The sequence below is a fragment of the Melopsittacus undulatus genome, chromosome 4, assembly GCF_012275295.1.
Source record: "Melopsittacus undulatus isolate bMelUnd1 chromosome 4, bMelUnd1.mat.Z, whole genome shotgun sequence".
NCBI lineage: Eukaryota > Metazoa > Chordata > Aves > Psittaciformes > Psittaculidae > Melopsittacus > Melopsittacus undulatus.
In genome coordinates, this window is record NC_047530.1 from 18,318,078 (window position 1) to 18,336,927 (window position 18,850).

Sequence of the window (18,850 nt, forward strand, 5' to 3'; positions counted from 1 at the left end):
CGGGCGGCTGGCACCGTGCTCTGTGTTTTCTCCCGGCGGGACGTGTGTGGGCCCCGCTCCGCTCCCCGCGCTTCGCCGCGGTGCCCGGGCGGCCTGCGCGCCCAAACCGAGACACCCGGGTCGGGCGAGGAGCGGCCGCAGGGCTGTGAGGGGAGCCGGGGCGCGCCCTGCGCCTGCAGGGAGCTACCGCGGGCTGCCTTTGCCTCTGAAAACGAGTGTGGAGGAATTGATTGTGCCTTACTGCAGATCACCCCGGGCTCGGTGGCCGTCTGGTTTTGTGTAGAAACGGGCATTTTTGGAATCTAAAAACATGAATTGGAAAAAACACCATCAAACCTAAACCCTTGGGGGGGGGGGGGGGGCGGTGTGTAGGGGTAGCTGGACAATGTGAGTTGAGGAGTATGAATTATTCACCAAGGATTGTTAGCGCAAATTAGAAGGGGGAAATAAAAGTCTTAAAAGCCTTTGTTAGGCGGTGAAGTTAGGGAGTTTGAGTATTTGGGTGACCAGATTTCTGCGTTGGTGCCCCACCGGCGCGCTTTGTGGAGGGATTAATTGCTGTAATCGCCATCTGCAGAAGACGCCGTTTATTTATATCGATATCAATACCTTTTGGGGGGGTTGCTTTCTTTTTCTGAGATGGGTTTTCTTAGCTGTTGTATCAGAGGATCATCTGAGTAGGTTAAACGCCGTCAGTGTTAAAGTGCGTAAGTTGTGTCGGGAAGTGGACTCGCTTGGGTTTTAAAATGGATGGTGATCTTTGTGCTGAGCTGGGAGTGCAGGGTGCTGGGCTTGGGAGCGGGCAGCGCTTCACCTCTAGGTCTGTATCACCTCGGTGGTGATTTGGAGTTGTTACAGTGGTGCAGGGGTGTGTGTATAGCCTAATGAAATCCGTATAGTAGGGCACCTGGGGGTAGCACCGGTTCTCTGTAATCTTGCTCTACTGAAAGCTGATGGCTATTAAGAAGTCTGAGAGAAAATGTTGCAACATCAATGGTTCTGTGCTTTGCTCGGCTGCCCTGATTTAGTTGCAAGTCTAGAACGGGCTTTTGAGACTTAAATTGTTCTGTTGCTGGTTTTGGTTCTGTTTGGTCAGGGTGATTTTTTTTTTTTGGTTTTTTTTTGTTTGCTTGTTTGGTGTGGGGTTTGTTGATTTTTTGTTGTTTTTTTGTGTGTGTGGGTTTTGGGTTGTTTTTTTTTTCCCTTTTATTCACTTCAGCATTTGTTATTTTTTACTTACCATTCTGTCCCACTTGGGTACTTTTTTTGCAATTTCCTTATCCTGGATGTAATCTGCTTTCTGCAGAATGTCAGAATCAGTATGCAAAGCTTATCCTTCCTTCCTTAAAGGCAGGGCTTAAGAAAGAGAATTCGTTGTTTTCTGTTTCCTGTAGGCAGAGTTCAAAGTTGGGAATGTTTCTTATAAAACGGTAAGGAACATTCAGATTATTTCTGTTGTAAGGTTGTAATCGAAAACATAAAGTTGTATCTGTGGTAAGCTCATCCTGGGGACTGTGAATGTGCAGTTGAGCAAAGATGGCTAAGCAAAAAGGAAGGATATGAGCTCACCAGAGAACTTATTGAAAATCTTGAGCATTTCTCAAGAACCTGGGTTGTTTTAGATGGGTTTAGGTTTTGTGGTGTCCATGTTGAGAATACCTTTAAGGGAGAAGACTTTTGGGTCTTGTTCTTTGATTATAGAAAATTGACAGATTGTAGGTGTTACACACCTCTGTTTTGGCATGCATTGCGATCCTTTTATTCCTTGTCTCCCTCTGTGCTTGTATTTGGGTAGTGTTTAGCTCTTGATAGTTAAAGTGAAGCTTGTTATTTGCTTAACTATGTGCTGTGAGGTGCAGAATTATGGAATTTGACCGACTACATGTCTCAGTCTTACATAAATGTACTCTAGTCATAATAGTAAATTCAAGTGTGGATTAATATAGTGATGTGTTGAATCCATTCTTTGATCTAGTCCTGGGCTTTTCATATACATACAGGTGGAAAGATTCCATAAGAAATGAAGTATCCATAATATGATTAGGTATTGAGTTATTTGGATTTTAGCTATTCTTCAGTAGTTGTATCATTTTCATGTGTGCCTGGGTTTTCCTCCATGTGCTACCAGGGTGAGTTTGTCTCAGTGCATGGAGTTGGTAAAACAGCGTTGTTGGGAGCTTTGTTTGCTTATTGACTCTCATTTGGTTCAAATTTAAGGCACTTTTTTGGAAGGATGCTGATTTTTCTCAACATTATTTTAATAAACTCTAGTGCATAGATGGCAGATGCTATGGAAAGATTTCCCCCAGGTCTGTGATGTGATACTTCGCTATTAGCAGAGCAATTCTTGCACCATTTTAAGTAAATGAGCCATTTAGAATTACTGGTTACATTGCTTTGGTAGTGGCTTGCAACTGGTAGACACTCTGTTATGCTGCAGAGAAGAACTTAAACCAATCCAGAATTAATTTTTCTAATGGAATGGGTGCTAAATAAAAATTAGAGGCATGAGGATTTAAGTGATTCCTTGAATGTTCATTCGGAATCTTAAGATAGTGAACTTTTATATCCTAACTTGAGTGTCTTGCAGAAAAGCTTCAGCTTTTCAGCTTCTTGGAGCTGGGACTTGAAATTTAACATCTAGTGTCTAAGGGGTTATCTGGGAGACCAGGGTTTTGCTGCTGAATCTCTGCCATTGAGTCCAGCTCCAAAATCTGTTTGAGAAGCCCAGGTCCTTTGCTGCTGGTGCTGAGGGGCACTAGCTACTGCTGTTTTTTCTTAAACTTGTGTGAGGTCTTCGGGATTGTATGTGCCATTGTTTTTTGCCTGTTAGTTTCTTTCAGTACTGGTGGAACTGAGCCACCATTACTAGAGTTGAAAGCAAATACAAAAACCTTTTGTATCTACTGTGCTGTAAGAAGAGGAGAAATCTTTCAGTAAATCTGCTGTAGTGTCCCCCACAGGTATGGGAAGGGCAGGGTGGTTTCTGGCTTACAGAACGGTGGTTTTACTATTTTCTGGCTTTTTATGGATTGTCTATCTTGCCATGGGGCTTATACCTTGTGATAGTGCCTGTGCTGTCTGTTCTTTACTATTTCCTCAAACATGAAACGTTTTTGAGTTCCTTCAATAAAAGCCATGAGAAATTACCTTTGAATGCCCACTAAAAATAAAGGCAACAGCATAGCGCTACTACCCTTCTTGCCTTGTGATCAAGGCACTGACAATCAGGAAAGAATAGCCATAGAGGATTTGCCTACTGAAGATATTTTCCATAATTTTGCTCTGGTGATGCTTTGGTTGCCTTTTATCAGTGAAGATGTGAGTGCTTGCCGGTATGTTGATGGAAGCAGCAGGAGGGTTTTCTGGTCTTTGTTTACAGTAAAGCTTGCTTTGCCCTTTTAAAACATAGTGTCTCCAGTCTGCAGTCTGGAGCTCTTGATTGGCATGCCTGAAATGCCAACAACCAGTCCACATTTAGTGAAGAGACATAGATGTGATCAGATGGCCCTGGTTGTCAGGTGGTCTGTAATAGGGTGATGGGATGGTAAAAGGCTTTTATTTCAAGTACCTTCAAGCTTTTTTAGCAACTCTGTCTTGTGTAGGAATGCTCTTCCTTTCTGGTGCCTCTGGAGGCACATCCTGGACCATTTTGGGGGGTGGGACACAACACAAGTGTAGCTGTATACTGTTAACAGCAACTTCAGTCTGGCAATTAAGTCAACTATTGGTTTAATGGTGAAGGTGTGAAGTAGATAATCCATTTTTTTCCCTCACTTAGTTGCCGTAACAATTTTCTTGGTTGGTTTCTCATCAGAAATGTCCATCAAGGGTTTATTTAGGTAAGATCATGCTAACCTATGTCCTTTGTAAGCCTTGAGAGGCATAGTTGCATGCTGTTTTTCTACAACTACCAGAAGAGATGCCAGGGAAGACCATGCTGCTATCACATGTAAAGCTTCAGTCAGCAGTGTTACAGTATGCACTTGCAGGTGCTTACTTCCTTCTTGGTGCATTGTGAAAGCAATCGTAGACCTTTGTTCCTCCCTATCCTTGAACTGTAATGCATGGATTTTTATAAGGTTGTTTCCAGGACTCTGATTGCTGATGGTGAAGTGGAAATAAAAAAGTCAGTAAATATGAGTAACACTAGCAAATGTCAGAAGTGTTGCAGTGTAAGCCCAAACCCTTCTGAGGTTCTTGAGAGCGTGCCTGTTCCCTTTGGTGTGGTTCTGACCCAAAAGCCTTGAAAACTCTTGCTGAGCCTATGTAACTCAGTGAATTGGATCCTTGAGTGCGTTGTGCTGTTCAGTAGTAATATTGCACCATTTTATGTTAAAGGTTGGATTTCAAGTAGGCTCATGTGACATTTTTGGTATTAAAGAGAACATTGAATGACAGAAACAGCTGGTTTTTGATTATTCTGTTTGTTCTTTTGCAGAAGAGAATTTGGCATTATTATCTCAATTTATTCTTGCAGAGCTTGGTGTTATGATATGCCAACAAAATAATTTTTATATGATTGTAGAATATGCATTGTTAAGTAAACCCAGGAGGGAAGTACTGCATGGTTCAGCAATGGTATAGGAGAGCATCTAGATTTTCCTGATGATACTGCTCTTTCAAGGAGATGCAAATACTGATCTGATTACAGGATGTGTTATTTAACAAACAAACAGCTCAAACCAAAAACAAATCTTGCAAGAACTGTAGCAAGAAGGCACAGTAACCTGTTTCTAGTAAGCTGATGTCCAAAAGCAAGGAATGTTCCAGATTACAAGTCATCAGCTCAAATGTGCCTTTTATCTTCACAGACACAGTTACATAGGCAGGTGTTTACATGCCTCAGAAAAACCACGTAGGTAATGCATGGAAAGAACTTGGACCTTAATCATCTTTTCATGTTCTAACAGCCCTTTCTCTTCTGAATTTGAGAAAGTTTGAGTATTTTGAGCCTCTCTCTCGAAACCTTTGTATTAGAGCAAGTGGAGAAGCATGCAGGAGAACTTGAGTGTTCCACTGAGTACTGCTCCAAAGTGGGAGGCACTTGGGGGTTTAATGACATTGGTAACGACAGAAATGACCCAGGAGAGAAGACTTTTTACTTTAACTAATGACTGAAAATTCAGGAAAGTGACAGGTTTCCAAATTACCTCTGAATACAAAGACTGTTATGGTTTTCTTCTATTATTTAGTTTAGAATAAAAGCCTCTATAAAAACTAAGTTCTGAAATTATTAAAAACATGAACATGAAATCAAATGAATACATATCAGCATATATATATATGAGGTTTTTTGTTTTGGGTTGTTTGTTTTTTGTTTTTTTTTTTTTTAATACAGTTTATGTAGGTGACAAACACTTTAGGGTTCTTTGATGTGGAGCCATGGGCTCGGTTGAAGCTACGCCCATTCATACCAGCTTGGCAGTTTGGTCTAAGATCTCAAGAGTAAGTGCATTGATAAAGAGGAGTTTCATCACATGCTGAATCTGTAAGTTTTTTTTTTGTTTGTTTTGAAGCCTGGTAATACTGGGACTAGTACAAAAACAAAGCCTTTTAAAACACTGAGATATTTTAGTATCAGGACATTTGAAATGGCTCTGCTGGTGCTGAAGAGCTGGTACTTTGAGATGATCCATTAGTTGTTCCTTAAAGACATCCAATACATTATAAACTGTGTGTGTGTTAGGAGATGCTGTGCATCTTCTGTTTAATTTGGTGTGGTGTGAATGAACGCTTGTTAAGCATTCTGAGCAAAAATGTTACATCTTGTAACTCACTATGTTAAAAGAGCCTGAAGTTCAAGTGAAGAATAGAGGAAACTGAATCAGCAGCACTGAACTTTGCTATTATACTTACAACAGTGGAAGATTTCACCAAGTAACTTACTAAATTACCGTATCAACTCAATTTGTAATAATTCTGGGAGTGTTACCTGAAAAAGATGACACATTTTGTTTGCCAGAACGAGTCATTTCCCTGTCAGTCCTAAAGCAGATTGGTACTAATTGTGAAAATACATTTCAAGAAACAGAAAAATTTGAGGCCAAGGCTTGTTTGGTGGGTTTTTTTTGATTATGGGGTTTTTTGGGGGTTTTGTTTTGTGTTTTTGTGAATAGTAAACGGATTGTTACAGCTAGAGAGGGAGTTACTAGAGGCTTACCTTGTTATGTTTGCCCTCTGCTTACATCCATTGGAAGAGGTGAGAATGTGTTCAAGGTAACAGAAGACTTGAAGTAATCCACATCAAATGTAAAGGCTTCAGCCCAGCTAAGCTGAAGAAATTAGAAGGCCTACCTGGTTTAGAGGGGGACAGGAGTATTTGGTGCCCCGTCCTTCAGAAGGGACTTTTCCTGTGTTCCCTATTGAATCTGCTGGATATTGAGCTGACATTGCTGTGGGCTTTTTGTCCTAGCTGTTGTTGCAAGTATTTTTCTTAGTGGATCTGTTAGTTCTTTATTCATACAGGAAAATAAGATTTTATATCTCTTTATTTCTGTTGTTTGTTTGATTTTTTTTTTTCCTTTTATATATATATTTATATATTTTTATTAACCTTTGATCATAAGTGCCCCATTAGCTGAAAGCAGTTGAGGACCATGAGGTAAAAGGACAAGAACTTGGATGGAAGCAGTGAAGGGAAAATGCCTAGCCTCCCATCTGGAAAACCTGAATACAGTGACATAAATTATATATATTAAAGCCATGATTTAAACTAAAATTAGTTACTTCATCAAGAATTTGCATCTGTTGCAAGATAGACCAGTTTTTAGCTAAAGCAGTCTTAACTGAGAGCCTGACAGATATGTCAGGGTTATGTTTTGCATCTTTTTTGTGAGCTTGGTAGAAGTAAAAGCAGGAGGGCTGAAGCAGGGGGAGCACTTACTTAGTGGCTAGCTGTGTAAAGCGGGTGTCCAGATACCTCTCTTAAGAAGTTTTTTTCTGTAATAATAAACACAATTTAAATACAATGTATCTTTCATCCTGAAGGGCAGACTAGAGGTAATAAAAAAAAAAAGCTGTATTAAAAAGCTGTATTACATCAAAAAGCTGAATAACCAAGCTGGGGGGGAGGGGGAAAGAATTTTCTGGCAAACAGCTATTTGTATGCCATGTGGTTATTTAAAAACAGTAAATTACTATGCAGAGGTAAAATATCAGTGGGTTACATTGTGTAGTAGGGCACAGCAGGTTTGCTTCACGTTCTGAATTGGAAATACTAATTCTGGAAGCTTTCACTTGATCACACTTCATAACTGGGGAGGTAGTTGGGGTTTCAAGTCAGCTCAAGGCCAAATTGAGGTGATGGATAATCTTTGCAGTGTGTGGTCCTGTGCTGGCTTCAGGAGTTTCAGGCTCTGCTGCCTGTTCCTGTGTGCTACAATTTATCTGTCTGTAGAATGGCTGTTTGTATAGACTTTACAGTTTTGGTAGTAAGACTTGACTTTGGAAGTTCATGTGTAGCTTGATGGGCTCTCTTCTCACTGCTTTTCCCCACCATCATTTTGCAAACGGCAGTAGGTTTCAGTGTTCACTCAGAACATTTGTGCTGCTGTAGCTAATTTGGTCTGAGCTGCCTGCTGGCTCTCTTAGGGTTTTTTTGGTGGTATTTAGGTTAGAGTAAATGCCTGTAACTACCCTTATGTAATGAAAATGGATCAAATTGCTATGTTAGAAGGGAATATGCAATGGAATGAGTTCTAATAGTTTACATACAGTGTTGTCATCTTTGTCTGGCTATTATGCTGGTTTCTGCAGTTTAATCTCTTTTAATTCTTATTGTATATAAGATATTTCTGATTTCTTTTCCTGAGATGGATTATTGGTCTGTAATGCTCATTAATTCATAAAAACCAAGACTTTTGTCTAGAAAATCACATGCTTACGATTAGACATGAAATTTGGGTGTGGGTGGTTTTTTTTTTTTGCTTGTTATTTTCCTCACAGGAAAAATGAATGGCTTTGGCAGTCTGTGCTGTTTTTACATGAGCTTGTATGTGATTGGTATTTTCTTGGTGTGCTGTTGTGCTGTAGGTGAGAGCAGCTGGCATGGACATGCCTAGGGTTGAGCTCTTCAGATGGTTCACCTGAACACAGCTAGTTAGGCTGGTGTGAAGATACCAGTGTTCATGTCTTCCGCTGGAGTATGGCTGCAAACTGGGGATTGCTTACAGCTGTGCTGACAGAAACATCTATTTTAGGCTATGTGAGAAAATGACCAAGTTTTATACCAGCTGCAGGAATTATTTCAATATTAAAAGTGAAATAAGAGGCTGCTTATGGGTCTGCTTTCTGATACCATCATGATGCCATGTACTGTAATGGCTGCATCTTTTTGGTTTTGCATAATGAATTAAAAATGAAGCTATGTTACAGCAGATATGGTTTTCGTGGATCCACTTCTAAGCCTGGTATTTCCTGTGCTAGTTTTACAGTCCAAGGAGAGGTTGCATCTAACACTGAAGTACTGAGTGTGAATCTTGTACTGGTAAATGATGAGAATTAATGGCAGAACTGAAAACTAGTTGGAAGTTCAGTAATGAGATGTTAGCAGATTTGAGGCACATTATTAATTTGGATTGTATTATTTCTATATGATATAATTCTATGAAACTGTTTAAGGGCAGGTACCATGATAAATACAAATCCACTCAATCATAGAAAACAATTGTAGAGTGAAAAAATGTGAATTGGTATCAGAAGATACTTATGAATTTTTAGAATGTTCTCAAAACCTAAATCAAGAAAGATGAGCCTGGATTAATTATTACATGCACAATAGCTCTTTTACATGGGAATTGAAAACATCTTTAGGGCAGAATCTACCTGGTAAGACAAACAGCAAGTTAGAATGGGAGAAATGCTAGAAAACAGATAACAGCAGTAAAGAAGCATACAGGAACCCCCTTGTTTCTTGTGTTAATGTAGTATTGTGTACACAGTGTAAAATTTTCCTTATAGTGGGTGGTGATTTAGAAAGCTAGAAGGAGACAAAGTTGACATACTACATGTTTTAAGCTTTGTCTGTTGACCATTTTAAACCTAGTTCTTTTAAACTGAAATTTATCAGTTACTGATGGTATTTTTCAGGGTACCTTTAGGCAGTGGTAAATAAGCAGGAACAAGTCACCTTAAAATGTAGGCATTGATTAGTTTTCCACTGAAGGAGATGAAAGATGTGGGGTGTATTTAATTGGAGAATCATGTGTAGAAATATGCAGTGGTAAGCAGAGGGGTCTTTGGGATGCTGTGTGGAACAATATATTGTTTGAGAGACCCAAATCGTTCACATGACAATGACAGAAGTTGCACATTCAAATAGAGAGGCCATGTTAACATCTGTTACTCTGCTGCAAATGTGATAGCTGCTGATGTGCTTTGTTCTGAAGGCCATTGGGCCAGTTCTTGCTGTAAAACTTTGTCCACGTTGCTGTATTTTAAAGCCTTTTTGATTTGAGGCAGTGAGTGGGAGCCTGCAGTGAATCCTGGTGGTGAAATTCATTTTTGCTCTGGGTCTCTAATTCGAATATCTGTTGGAACTCAGTTGTTTATTCAGCTATTGCATGTGAACATCTCTTATATATAGAAAATGCATAGGTTTGGGTTTAAAATTGTCAGTGAAACACTGCTTTGTGTGAGCTGTGATGCATAACCTGCTCTGGATTGCTCTCTGCTTCTGTATTCTGGTGGCAGAAATACAAAATGGAAATGAATGTCTGGCACTGAAATTGTCCAGGAAAAATCATACCTGAAAATGCATGCAATTTCCTGCCTAGCACTGGCATTTCTGATATTTTCATTGCATGTATAATCCACTCCTCAGCTCAGATTTTCTTCTGAGTCTTTAGGAGGTTTTCTTTCATGCAAGACTGATAGCAGAAGGTTGCATACAGCTCTTAAGTTTGGGTTTTGTTTTAAATGGAGCCTGGGTTCCTGTTGTCTCAACGGAATGGCTATTTCTGTTGTGAAGACAAACTCCCTCTTTACATAGAGGCAGATCAGAAAATCCCTTAAATGACTTATTTAAATTGATTTTCAAGCAGTTCACATCTGACTGTTTAAAGTCCAGCTTCCTTGAGCTCCTTTGCTCCCCTGTTCCCTTAGTTGAAAGAGAGCTCACTTAGGAAATATATTTTCTGTACAGGGATTCATCATCCTTTAATTGACTACACAGAACTTTGTGGGCAGCTACACATGATGATGTGTGTTTTTTCATTTACTTTATGCAACTGTAAGTAACGAAGCCTAGAGTAGTTGCAATAGTGAAGGATTTTTTATTTTTAGTTGGTGGCATCTTGTGTTGAGGCAACTCTGACTTCACTCGGTAATTAAACCTCATTTGTGAAAGACCTTTTCTCTATTAATTTGATCCATTAAAGAAACGCTCTTTGAAGCTGGTAGTTAATCTTCCTATTTAAATTGCTGGGTTTTACTCAGATTGGTTACAGCTTAGTTTTAAACAGCAGCTAAAAATAGCAAACTGTTGTGCTGTACAGTTTAAATACCTGTCTATAGTAGTAGCCTTTCTAGAAAGGAAATACCTAGTAAGAGGGAAAGGAGACTGCTGCTTGGACAGCACTGGTTGATACCAGCATTGCACTTTTCCTTGAGTTTTGCCCATCACAAGCTCAGGCAGCCCTCCAGTAGGCAGCACTTGATTCTCTTACTCCAGGATTATTTTGTAACAGAAGCACTGGGAGCTTGATTAGAACAGTGTTTCATTCAGTGATTAATAATTCAATGGTTTGTGAGAAATTTTGACTGTTCATGTTGAAGTCTGCTGCTAAGCATGCTAAAACCAGGCAAAAATCCAGAAACTGGCTGAAATATTTTCAGGAACATTAGGTTTTGAGAAAGAAAATATAAGGGAAGGGGCTCATATCACAAATTGTGAGGTTAGCATCTATTTTAATCTCTTGTATTCTGTTCTCTACATGCCCTTTGTAATTTGCACAAGCATGACAAACTAGTAGACTTGAAGTGCGCAGTGTTATTGCCAAAACATGGGGGTTTTAACTTAAAAGTGTCTGCAGTTGAAAAGGAAGCCGTGACAAAACTGCAGGCACCTAGGCAGATGAAAACCAATTACTTCCAGTAATGCTCCCTTGAGTTTCTGTTGTAGAATTAACTTTCTGCAGGATCTTGAATGAGTAGCTAACAAAGAAAAATCGGAGGTATAAAGGTGGATCTGTCTAAGGCAGCATAATTACTTGTGTTAATTTTGTCAGTGAATCTGTGGTCGAAGAAGCAGAACAAAGGTAATCCAGAGGTGTTTTCACTCCACCCTTAGTTTTCCATGAAGAGGAAAGTTCCTTTAGGCCTGTCTTCAATAAGAAATGTTTAATCAACCAGCTTATATAGCAAAACCATTTTCTTTTTCAGTATTGTTAAAGGTCAGACTTCTTGTAATAGGTGTTTCCAGATATATCTGTATATTAAGAGCTTCAGGCTTCTCAGTCCAAGATATCCATGACTAGAGCAGGAACTTCTGTTGTCATGGGGAAATTGAATGTGAAGAAATCTGCGAGATGGGAAGTATTATCAGATATTTTAGGCTACCCTTCTGAGGAACATGAGCTTACATTCACGGGAGCTGATAGAAATATTGTATGTATGGAATTTTTAAAATGGTAAAATCCCTAAGTTAGTTTTCCAGAGATCTCCATTACTGTTGATTTATTAATGTTTCTCATTACATAGAAATAGTATTTCTGTGATCTAATAGGCTGATAATGCCACCAAAGGAGAAAACATAATCCTATTCTTAGTTCTACAAACTTACCATTCTGAAAATCAGGCTTCTAGTGCTTCTTTCTGCTGGCAGTAGCCAAGGGTAGGAGGAGAGGATGGTGGGGTTTGGGATGGATGGGGATACCATATGGTTTAATGAAGCTGGAAAAAATGAAGGTAATCATAGAAGAGATTCTGATACTTTATCACAGCTTATTGAACTTTCGTGTTTCAAGGTGTTCATGCTTTCAGTGTTAGTTTTAGTGCTGTTGCTTGCATGTTTCTACACAAACTAGGCAAGTTTTTGGCTATTGTGGGTAGCACATCAGGTAAATGATTGCAAGCATGTTCTTTTGGGTATATATTTGTTTACATTAATCTGGTTCGTTATTTCCCAAGTAATATCAGCTTGTGAAGTGCTTTCTTCTATCCTTTGTGGTACCTCTTGCAAGAGGCATGCTAATTAAAAATTGCTTTTGCACAGATCTGCAAACTTAGCAATGTGAATTTGGCAATGGTAGTATATGACTTTTATGTCTAGTGATATTGAAAAAAGTAATTCCTAAATTGTTGCTAATAAGTAATAGTGTGTTTTATTTTCTTTTTTAATTAGTGACACATTCTCTTTATGATATAGAAAGGCATGTGACTTTTAATTATAAAAGTAGCGTTTACAGACATGTTTATCTTACACTTTTCATGTAAGTCAGTGGAAAAAAGAGGATCCTACAGATTAGTGCAGCTGCCTTTTTGTACCTCAGGTGTATGTAAAATGAAGATAGGGTGCCTTCAGAAGATATATGAAAAGAAAAATGAGCGATAATACCGTCTGCTTTTATATTGTTCATTTAAAAATGAAAGCACATTTAACTGCAGTGACATAATTTCCTTGGGGACCATAGTTCTTGTTCAAATGTAAAAAAAAAATTTGGAGCTTCCATCTGAAAATGCGTACTTGAAAGCTCATATGACAGATGCATGAGACAAACGTGAACCAATGTGGGTACTGGGAAAAGGGAGAACTATCCATGTTACCAACTGAATGAGAGTCTTGGCTGCTTGAGTGCTTGCTTTTAGTGAGTTGTCTTTTACTCAATGTGCCTTGGAGAAGGTGAGCCTAATGGAAAGAGAATAAGGCAATTTCTTAACAGCTAGAGTTTTCCAGTATAAGGGAGGCTATGGAAGGGGCTATACTGGAGAAAACTGGAATAGAGACTTTTTGGATTGCTTGAAAATCAGGACACCTCATGTTAAATCAGTATCTTTGCTTATCTGACCTGTTAGGTGGGCTTTATAAGGATGGTAACAAGGGAAGAACTTGGAGAGTGTACATGAGGCTGCTGGAGCATTGAGCTGGAAATAATTTACACTGTAATATTTTGAATAGACTTAAGGAGCTAGGAAAGAGGAAGGAAACAGGATTTGGAGGCTAGAGAAGCAGCCGTCAAAGTATTCAGAACTGTTCCTGAAGTATCTATCTTGTATGTGGATATCTGTTTGAATTTGTCTTGTTGGAATACTCTGTGGGTTTGAATTTAATTCTGTCAGAGCCCAACCATGGCAGAACTCTCTACACAGAATTAGTTATACTTCTAAACTGAGGTTTTGATTTACTTGATTTTGATAACTCTGTACTTGGCTACTGGGCAGCTTAATTTCAATTTTAATTTACAAAGAGAACTCTGTTTCCTGTATTAACCCCAAACTTTGTTTATATAGGATTAGCTCGGAACGCAGAAAAGAGAAGTCAAGAGATGCAGCCCGGTGCCGAAGGAGCAAGGAATCAGAAGTATTCTATGAGCTTGCCCATCAGCTTCCCTTGCCCCACACTGTGAGTGCACATCTGGACAAGGCATCCATTATGAGACTGACCATCAGCTACTTGCGCATGAGAAAGCTGCTAGATGCTGGTAAGCAGATAGTGTAGCAGAATCTGGAAAAGGGGCTAGAGTTACATTGAAGAGCAAGCTATTTCCAAAACCTGTCAGCAGTTAAATACATCAGTAGTAGCATACTTTCTGTGGAAAGGTGGAAGACCTTGCAGTAGAAATAGGCTGTTGGTGATGGTACAGGAAAATTATGGCCACCCGTTAGTGGGCTTTTTTTTTCCCCTTTCTATTTTGGTGATCTTAGTTAGCTCATCATGGCAAGTTAGCATTCAGCTGTCTCTGCAGTTACACCTACCCATGTAACTACAGGAGTATCTGAGTTAGCTTATGAACCAGTATCTGTATAGCATGCCACAGATGCTGTACTGGTTATTTGTACTCATGCATGCATACCTAATACCATATGGAGAAGTAACTTCGGTAAACCATACTCTGAAACTTCTCCTAGGAAGTCCCTGAGAAGTTTATAATGGCTTTTTGAGATAAATGGTAACATTTTTGCTATGCAGTCCTTTTCCTTAAGGTAGAAGGTTTATTGGTTCATGCATAAAATCACAGAGGGTTAATCTCACTGATTTTCTGTGATTTGGGATACCATTAGGTAGCTTGAAAAATTTAATTGACCATTTAGATAAGGAAATTATACTAGTTTTGAGCAGTTCTCCAAGATTGACTCCTTGCAGACTGGTGCCAGAAGTTGTTCCTGATAGTAAGTGAAGAATGGCTGGTGTTTATTAAGTGAAAATGTGTGGCTGCTTGTAGGTGAGCTGGAGACAGAAGCCAAAATGGAGAAGGAACTGAACTGTTTCTACTTGAAAGCTCTTGATGGATTTGTCATGGTTCTGTCTGAAGATGGGGACATGATTTACATGTCTGAAAATGTGAACAAGTGTATGGGACTCACTCAGGTGAAATACTAACATTTCCTAACACTGTTTCAAGTCTATAAATGTCATGTTTTTATATATATAAAATTAGACATCAGTATGCTTCTTATTTTTTGCAGTTTGAGTTGACAGGGCACAGTGTATTTGATTTCACTCATCCATGTGACCATGAAGAGCTGAGAGAAATGCTTACACACAGAAATGGTGAGTAGAAAGACAAAATTGGTTTGATTTTATTTATGGATAATTCCTGTTAGCATTAGTACAGTTGGATATCTGCCAGAAAAAGTTGAGAGAACAGACTTTTATCTTTTAGTGCTTAAATCTCAAAATAAACCTTGTTCAGTGATACTAACAGAAATAACCAGAATGTTTTTGCAGTATCCTAATTAAAAAGGAGACTTGATTACTACAAACAAAATTAATGACTGAAATGGAATTATTGAAGGTTGAAAGAATTAGTATGCCTGCAGGAATAAAATTAGAGGTAACTTGAATAAGAATGATCTTAAGCGACTGCTGTAGAGGGATACGGAGAAGTTAAATGGGTGTGTTTGTCGTGGTCTGGGTTTTTCTTTACAGGACAATTTGAAAGCAAATGCTTTCTTCCAGGAATCTGTGATGGTATAGTTAAAATAAAAAAAAAAGGTACTATATTTAAGACACTGAAAAACTTAATTGTGCAATACTTGGATAGTTCCAGAAAGGGTTTTAGGACTGATACTTCTCTGCACCTTTTAATTGGTGCATGAAATTGGTATCTTTTCACAGATTTCTGACTCGGTCTGAGAGAGCAGAATACTGTGTTCACATATTCTGTATGCTTTTGAATTTAACCAGTGCCCATGAATTACTGCTTTTATGTCTTCTAAAGGTTTATTAATGACTATAAAGACTTGGCAACCTGCATGCCTCCAAATAAATCTGCTTTACTCAATTGTTAGATGTCCAAAATCCAACCTCTTTAATTTCTGTTTCATCAAACAAGGGTTATATGGATTCTGAATCTAGATTGTGATAAATGACCAAGCCTGACCTCTGCTTTCATCTTACATTGCCATTCTGTTTAACTCAATGGAAGAGACCTGATAAGATATCATAACATTAAGGGCCCTGACTTTGATTTTGTGTTGTCTAAACTGCCCTTAGTATTAAAGTATCTTTCTAAGGCTTGATGAGACTTTCCCCCCCCATCCTTCTGGGATACAGTAATGCATCTGGAAGGGGATGGGGAAATGACTTCACTAAAGCAGTGTAAAAAAAAAATATATATATATATAGATATAAATGTCCTGTTGCAAAAGCTTACTCTTAAAAATGCCATATTAGTGAGCTTTTCATGCAAACCAACTGTAGTGTGTCTAAATTGGCCAGACTGGAATAAAATGTCTGGAAAGCATTATTACAAAATCTGTCTTGCAAATGAAGTCGGCAGACAAAAGTCTAAATTACAGTAATAATAGTACATTTTTATATTTATTAGAATTCCCAGGTTGCATTCTACTGCAGCTCTTACATCACTGGCATTATTCTGGTTTTGAATTAAGCATTAAATACTCCCCTTTGGGATTGTACGGATGCAAATGACTATAAATGTGACTGGCAGTAACTGAACTGCATTCTGATTTTATGAAGTTGTTCTTTAAACTTTCAAAGCTGGCAGTCTTCAAAATAATGTCCAATGCTGAATCAGACTTCAGAAAGTTGCTCCACCTTTTACAGTGGTTTCTTAGAGCCTTAAACATGAGGACTGGTAACAAGAATGTGTGGTTTTCAACTATGAATTCCTAGATTGGTTTAACTCCTATTTTATAAAAAAAACCTTAATAAAATAAGTTTTGGTTGCTTCTCTGAACTCTGCTTTATTCCTCCTCCCCTTTAGGAAGGGTATTTTGATGTGGCATGAAGTAGGCTTGTCCCCCATTAGCCTCTGCTAGAAGCTATTGACAATGTAGCATAGGGGCTTTTAACATTTTTCTAGTGAATTTTGTGAAACTAGTAGCTGGAATACAAGCCACCATGAAGAATTCCATAGCTGCTGTTGTCTATAGAGGATGAGAGCAAATTACTGTATAAACTTGTATCAGAAGCTGGCATGTTCTGAACCTCCACCCTCTGCCATGATTTGGTCCTCACCCCTTAGCATGCCTCAGCAAACTTGCTCTTCCACTGCTCCTTAATCCTAGGTGCTTTATTTCCTTCTGCCATGCACAGTGAGCTGCCCTCTTGTTAGGATCAGTTTGCATTTTCTTTTCCCAGAATAGCCTGGCTAGTAATAGACTCTGAAAGGTTCTCCCCCTGTAAAGACAAAAAATTAAAGCTTGATGGTAGACAGACTAAAAAAATTAGTGTGACTAATATTAATTTGTGTTAGGATTTCTTGACTATTTTCTCCTCCAAGAATGCTAATAATGTGTTATAAAACTTGGTTCTGTTTACTCTGAGTGTAAATATTTGAATGCATGTGAACAGCAGAGTTGTAAACTCCGAATTGGAAAACTTAAAACATTGCAGTCCTGAAAAGCTACAGGTCCAAAACATATTTGATTTGAACCTCCCTTCAGTGAGTTACTGATGCATTTCAGTGGAAACCAACTCAATAGTACTTCTCATTCTGCACATGCTTTTCTTGTCCTCTCACAATTTTAAAGGATATTAAATTTTCAGTTGGTCTCTGATACTCCTCACTCCTTTTTCCTGGGAATGTGGAGTTGGCTCACAATGAAACTTGCTCTAAAAAGTGTTGTTATCAAAAGCACTTCTGGGTTTACCAATCTTTTTAATTTATTTTTTGGGTCTTCTCCTAGTCTCAGAAGTCTAGAACATGGGGGGAGGGTTGGAGAATTATGCCTTCCAAAGATGATCCAAAAGCTTAAGAGTTGGTTCACTGTTTGCTTTTCTAGGTCCTGTGAAAAAGGGCAAAGAGCAAAATACAGAGCGCAGCTTTTTTCTCAGAATGAAGTGTACACTGACTAGCAGGGGAAGAACAGTGAATATCAAGTCTGCTACATGGAAGGTAACTAATGCAAAGGAATATTTACGTAGTTTGTCAGCTTCCTCTTCAGATGTCATAACATTGTATTTCAACATTTTGACTTCCATGTAGTGAGATGGAGCTTCACTATCTAATGTGAAGCTATCTACTTCAATATGCTGAATTTTAATGCTGACTACATTGTGGAGGTAACTGAAACAGTGTTTTAAAATTAGTTTTTCAAAACTTTTAATGAATTCTCCATTTTAAATTAGAGGTCATTTGCTTACTAGAAATTATGATTACTAAATATGCTCGCATAAAGCCTTCTCTGAGAAAAAATATTTGACACCACTTACACTGATACCTGATTTCTTTTGATTTGACACTGTAAACGTGACAGTTGAGCTCTCTCTGAAGAACTTAAATATAATTTTTTCTAAAGCTGCTGGCTATCCTTTTGTAACGGTTGGAACAAAAAAAGCCCAGCCTGATAACTTTCTGCAGTGAATGCATTATATCCTCTGGACAAAAAGTAACCTTTTATTGTATCAAGTGGTGTCATGGCTCACAATTTTCCTTTATAACTTAGATTTCATTACTCTGGATTAAACTGTTGTCTTTGCTGCTGTCCATAAACAATTTCTGCTTCAGAATGGTTAAAAACACCCCACAAAATGTGAAACTTATTGTGTCTTGGAGAATGTATTTGGTTACTTCTGCAGAAGATTTAAAATGGAAGTCACTACTGTTAATATAACTTTCCAATTTAAATAGTAGGATATCCTTTGTGAGGCAATTGCTTATCAGTGTCATCATTAATGTAACTTTCACAGAACAGTTCACAGAAACACTGAAACATCAAGTGAGGCTTAAGCTAGTGCCCAAGAGGAAGTTGTTGGCAGCCTGTGTACTCATTGCATTCTGTATAGTGTGAGGAAACCTGCTGCTCTCCTGTAGCCATCCATCTGAGAGCACTGCTGCCCTTCTGTTGTTGCTGTCATGTTGAGGGGTAGGGAGGAGAAGGACTTTGCTCTGGGTGTGTTACTGGGTTGCGTTGTCTGACAGACAAGAACCTAGTCTCTTTCTAAAATAAAACTTTCTCGTAGGTACTCCACTGCACTGGACACATACGTGTATATGACACGTGTGGTAATCAAACTCACTGTGGCTACAAAAAGCCTCCCATGACATGTCTGGTGTTGATCTGCGAACCTATTCCTCATCCATCCAACATTGAGGTCCCTTTGGACAGTAAAACGTTCCTCAGTCGTCACAGTCTTGATATGAAATTTTCATATTGTGATGAAAGGTAATATATATTTTGTACTTTAAAAAAGAATTCATTTGAAGGATTTGCAGGGTTGGTA

General features: G+C 38.7%; 1 protein-coding gene across 3 annotated transcripts in view; it reads left to right on the forward strand.

Annotated features, from left to right (window-relative positions):
- Positions 1–18,850, forward strand: part of HIF1A (hypoxia inducible factor 1 subunit alpha) — a 32,574-nt gene that overhangs the window by 602 nt on the left and 13,122 nt on the right. For 2 of the 3 annotated variants that reach the window (XR_004549524.1, XM_034061291.1), the window contains exons 2-6: positions 13,450–13,640; positions 14,382–14,527; positions 14,626–14,710; positions 17,410–17,522; positions 18,590–18,792. Coding sequence is in view for 2 of the 3 variants with exons in the window: in XM_034061291.1 (XP_033917182.1) it covers positions 13,450–13,640; positions 14,382–14,527; positions 14,626–14,710; positions 17,410–17,522; positions 18,590–18,792 (738 nt within the window). In the remaining variant the exon portion in view is untranslated. Of the gene's footprint in view, positions 1–1,315; positions 1,431–13,449; positions 13,641–14,381; positions 14,528–14,625; positions 14,711–17,409; positions 17,523–18,589; positions 18,793–18,850 lie in introns of those variants that run through there. The other variant, XM_031049496.2, reaches the window with a different exon arrangement.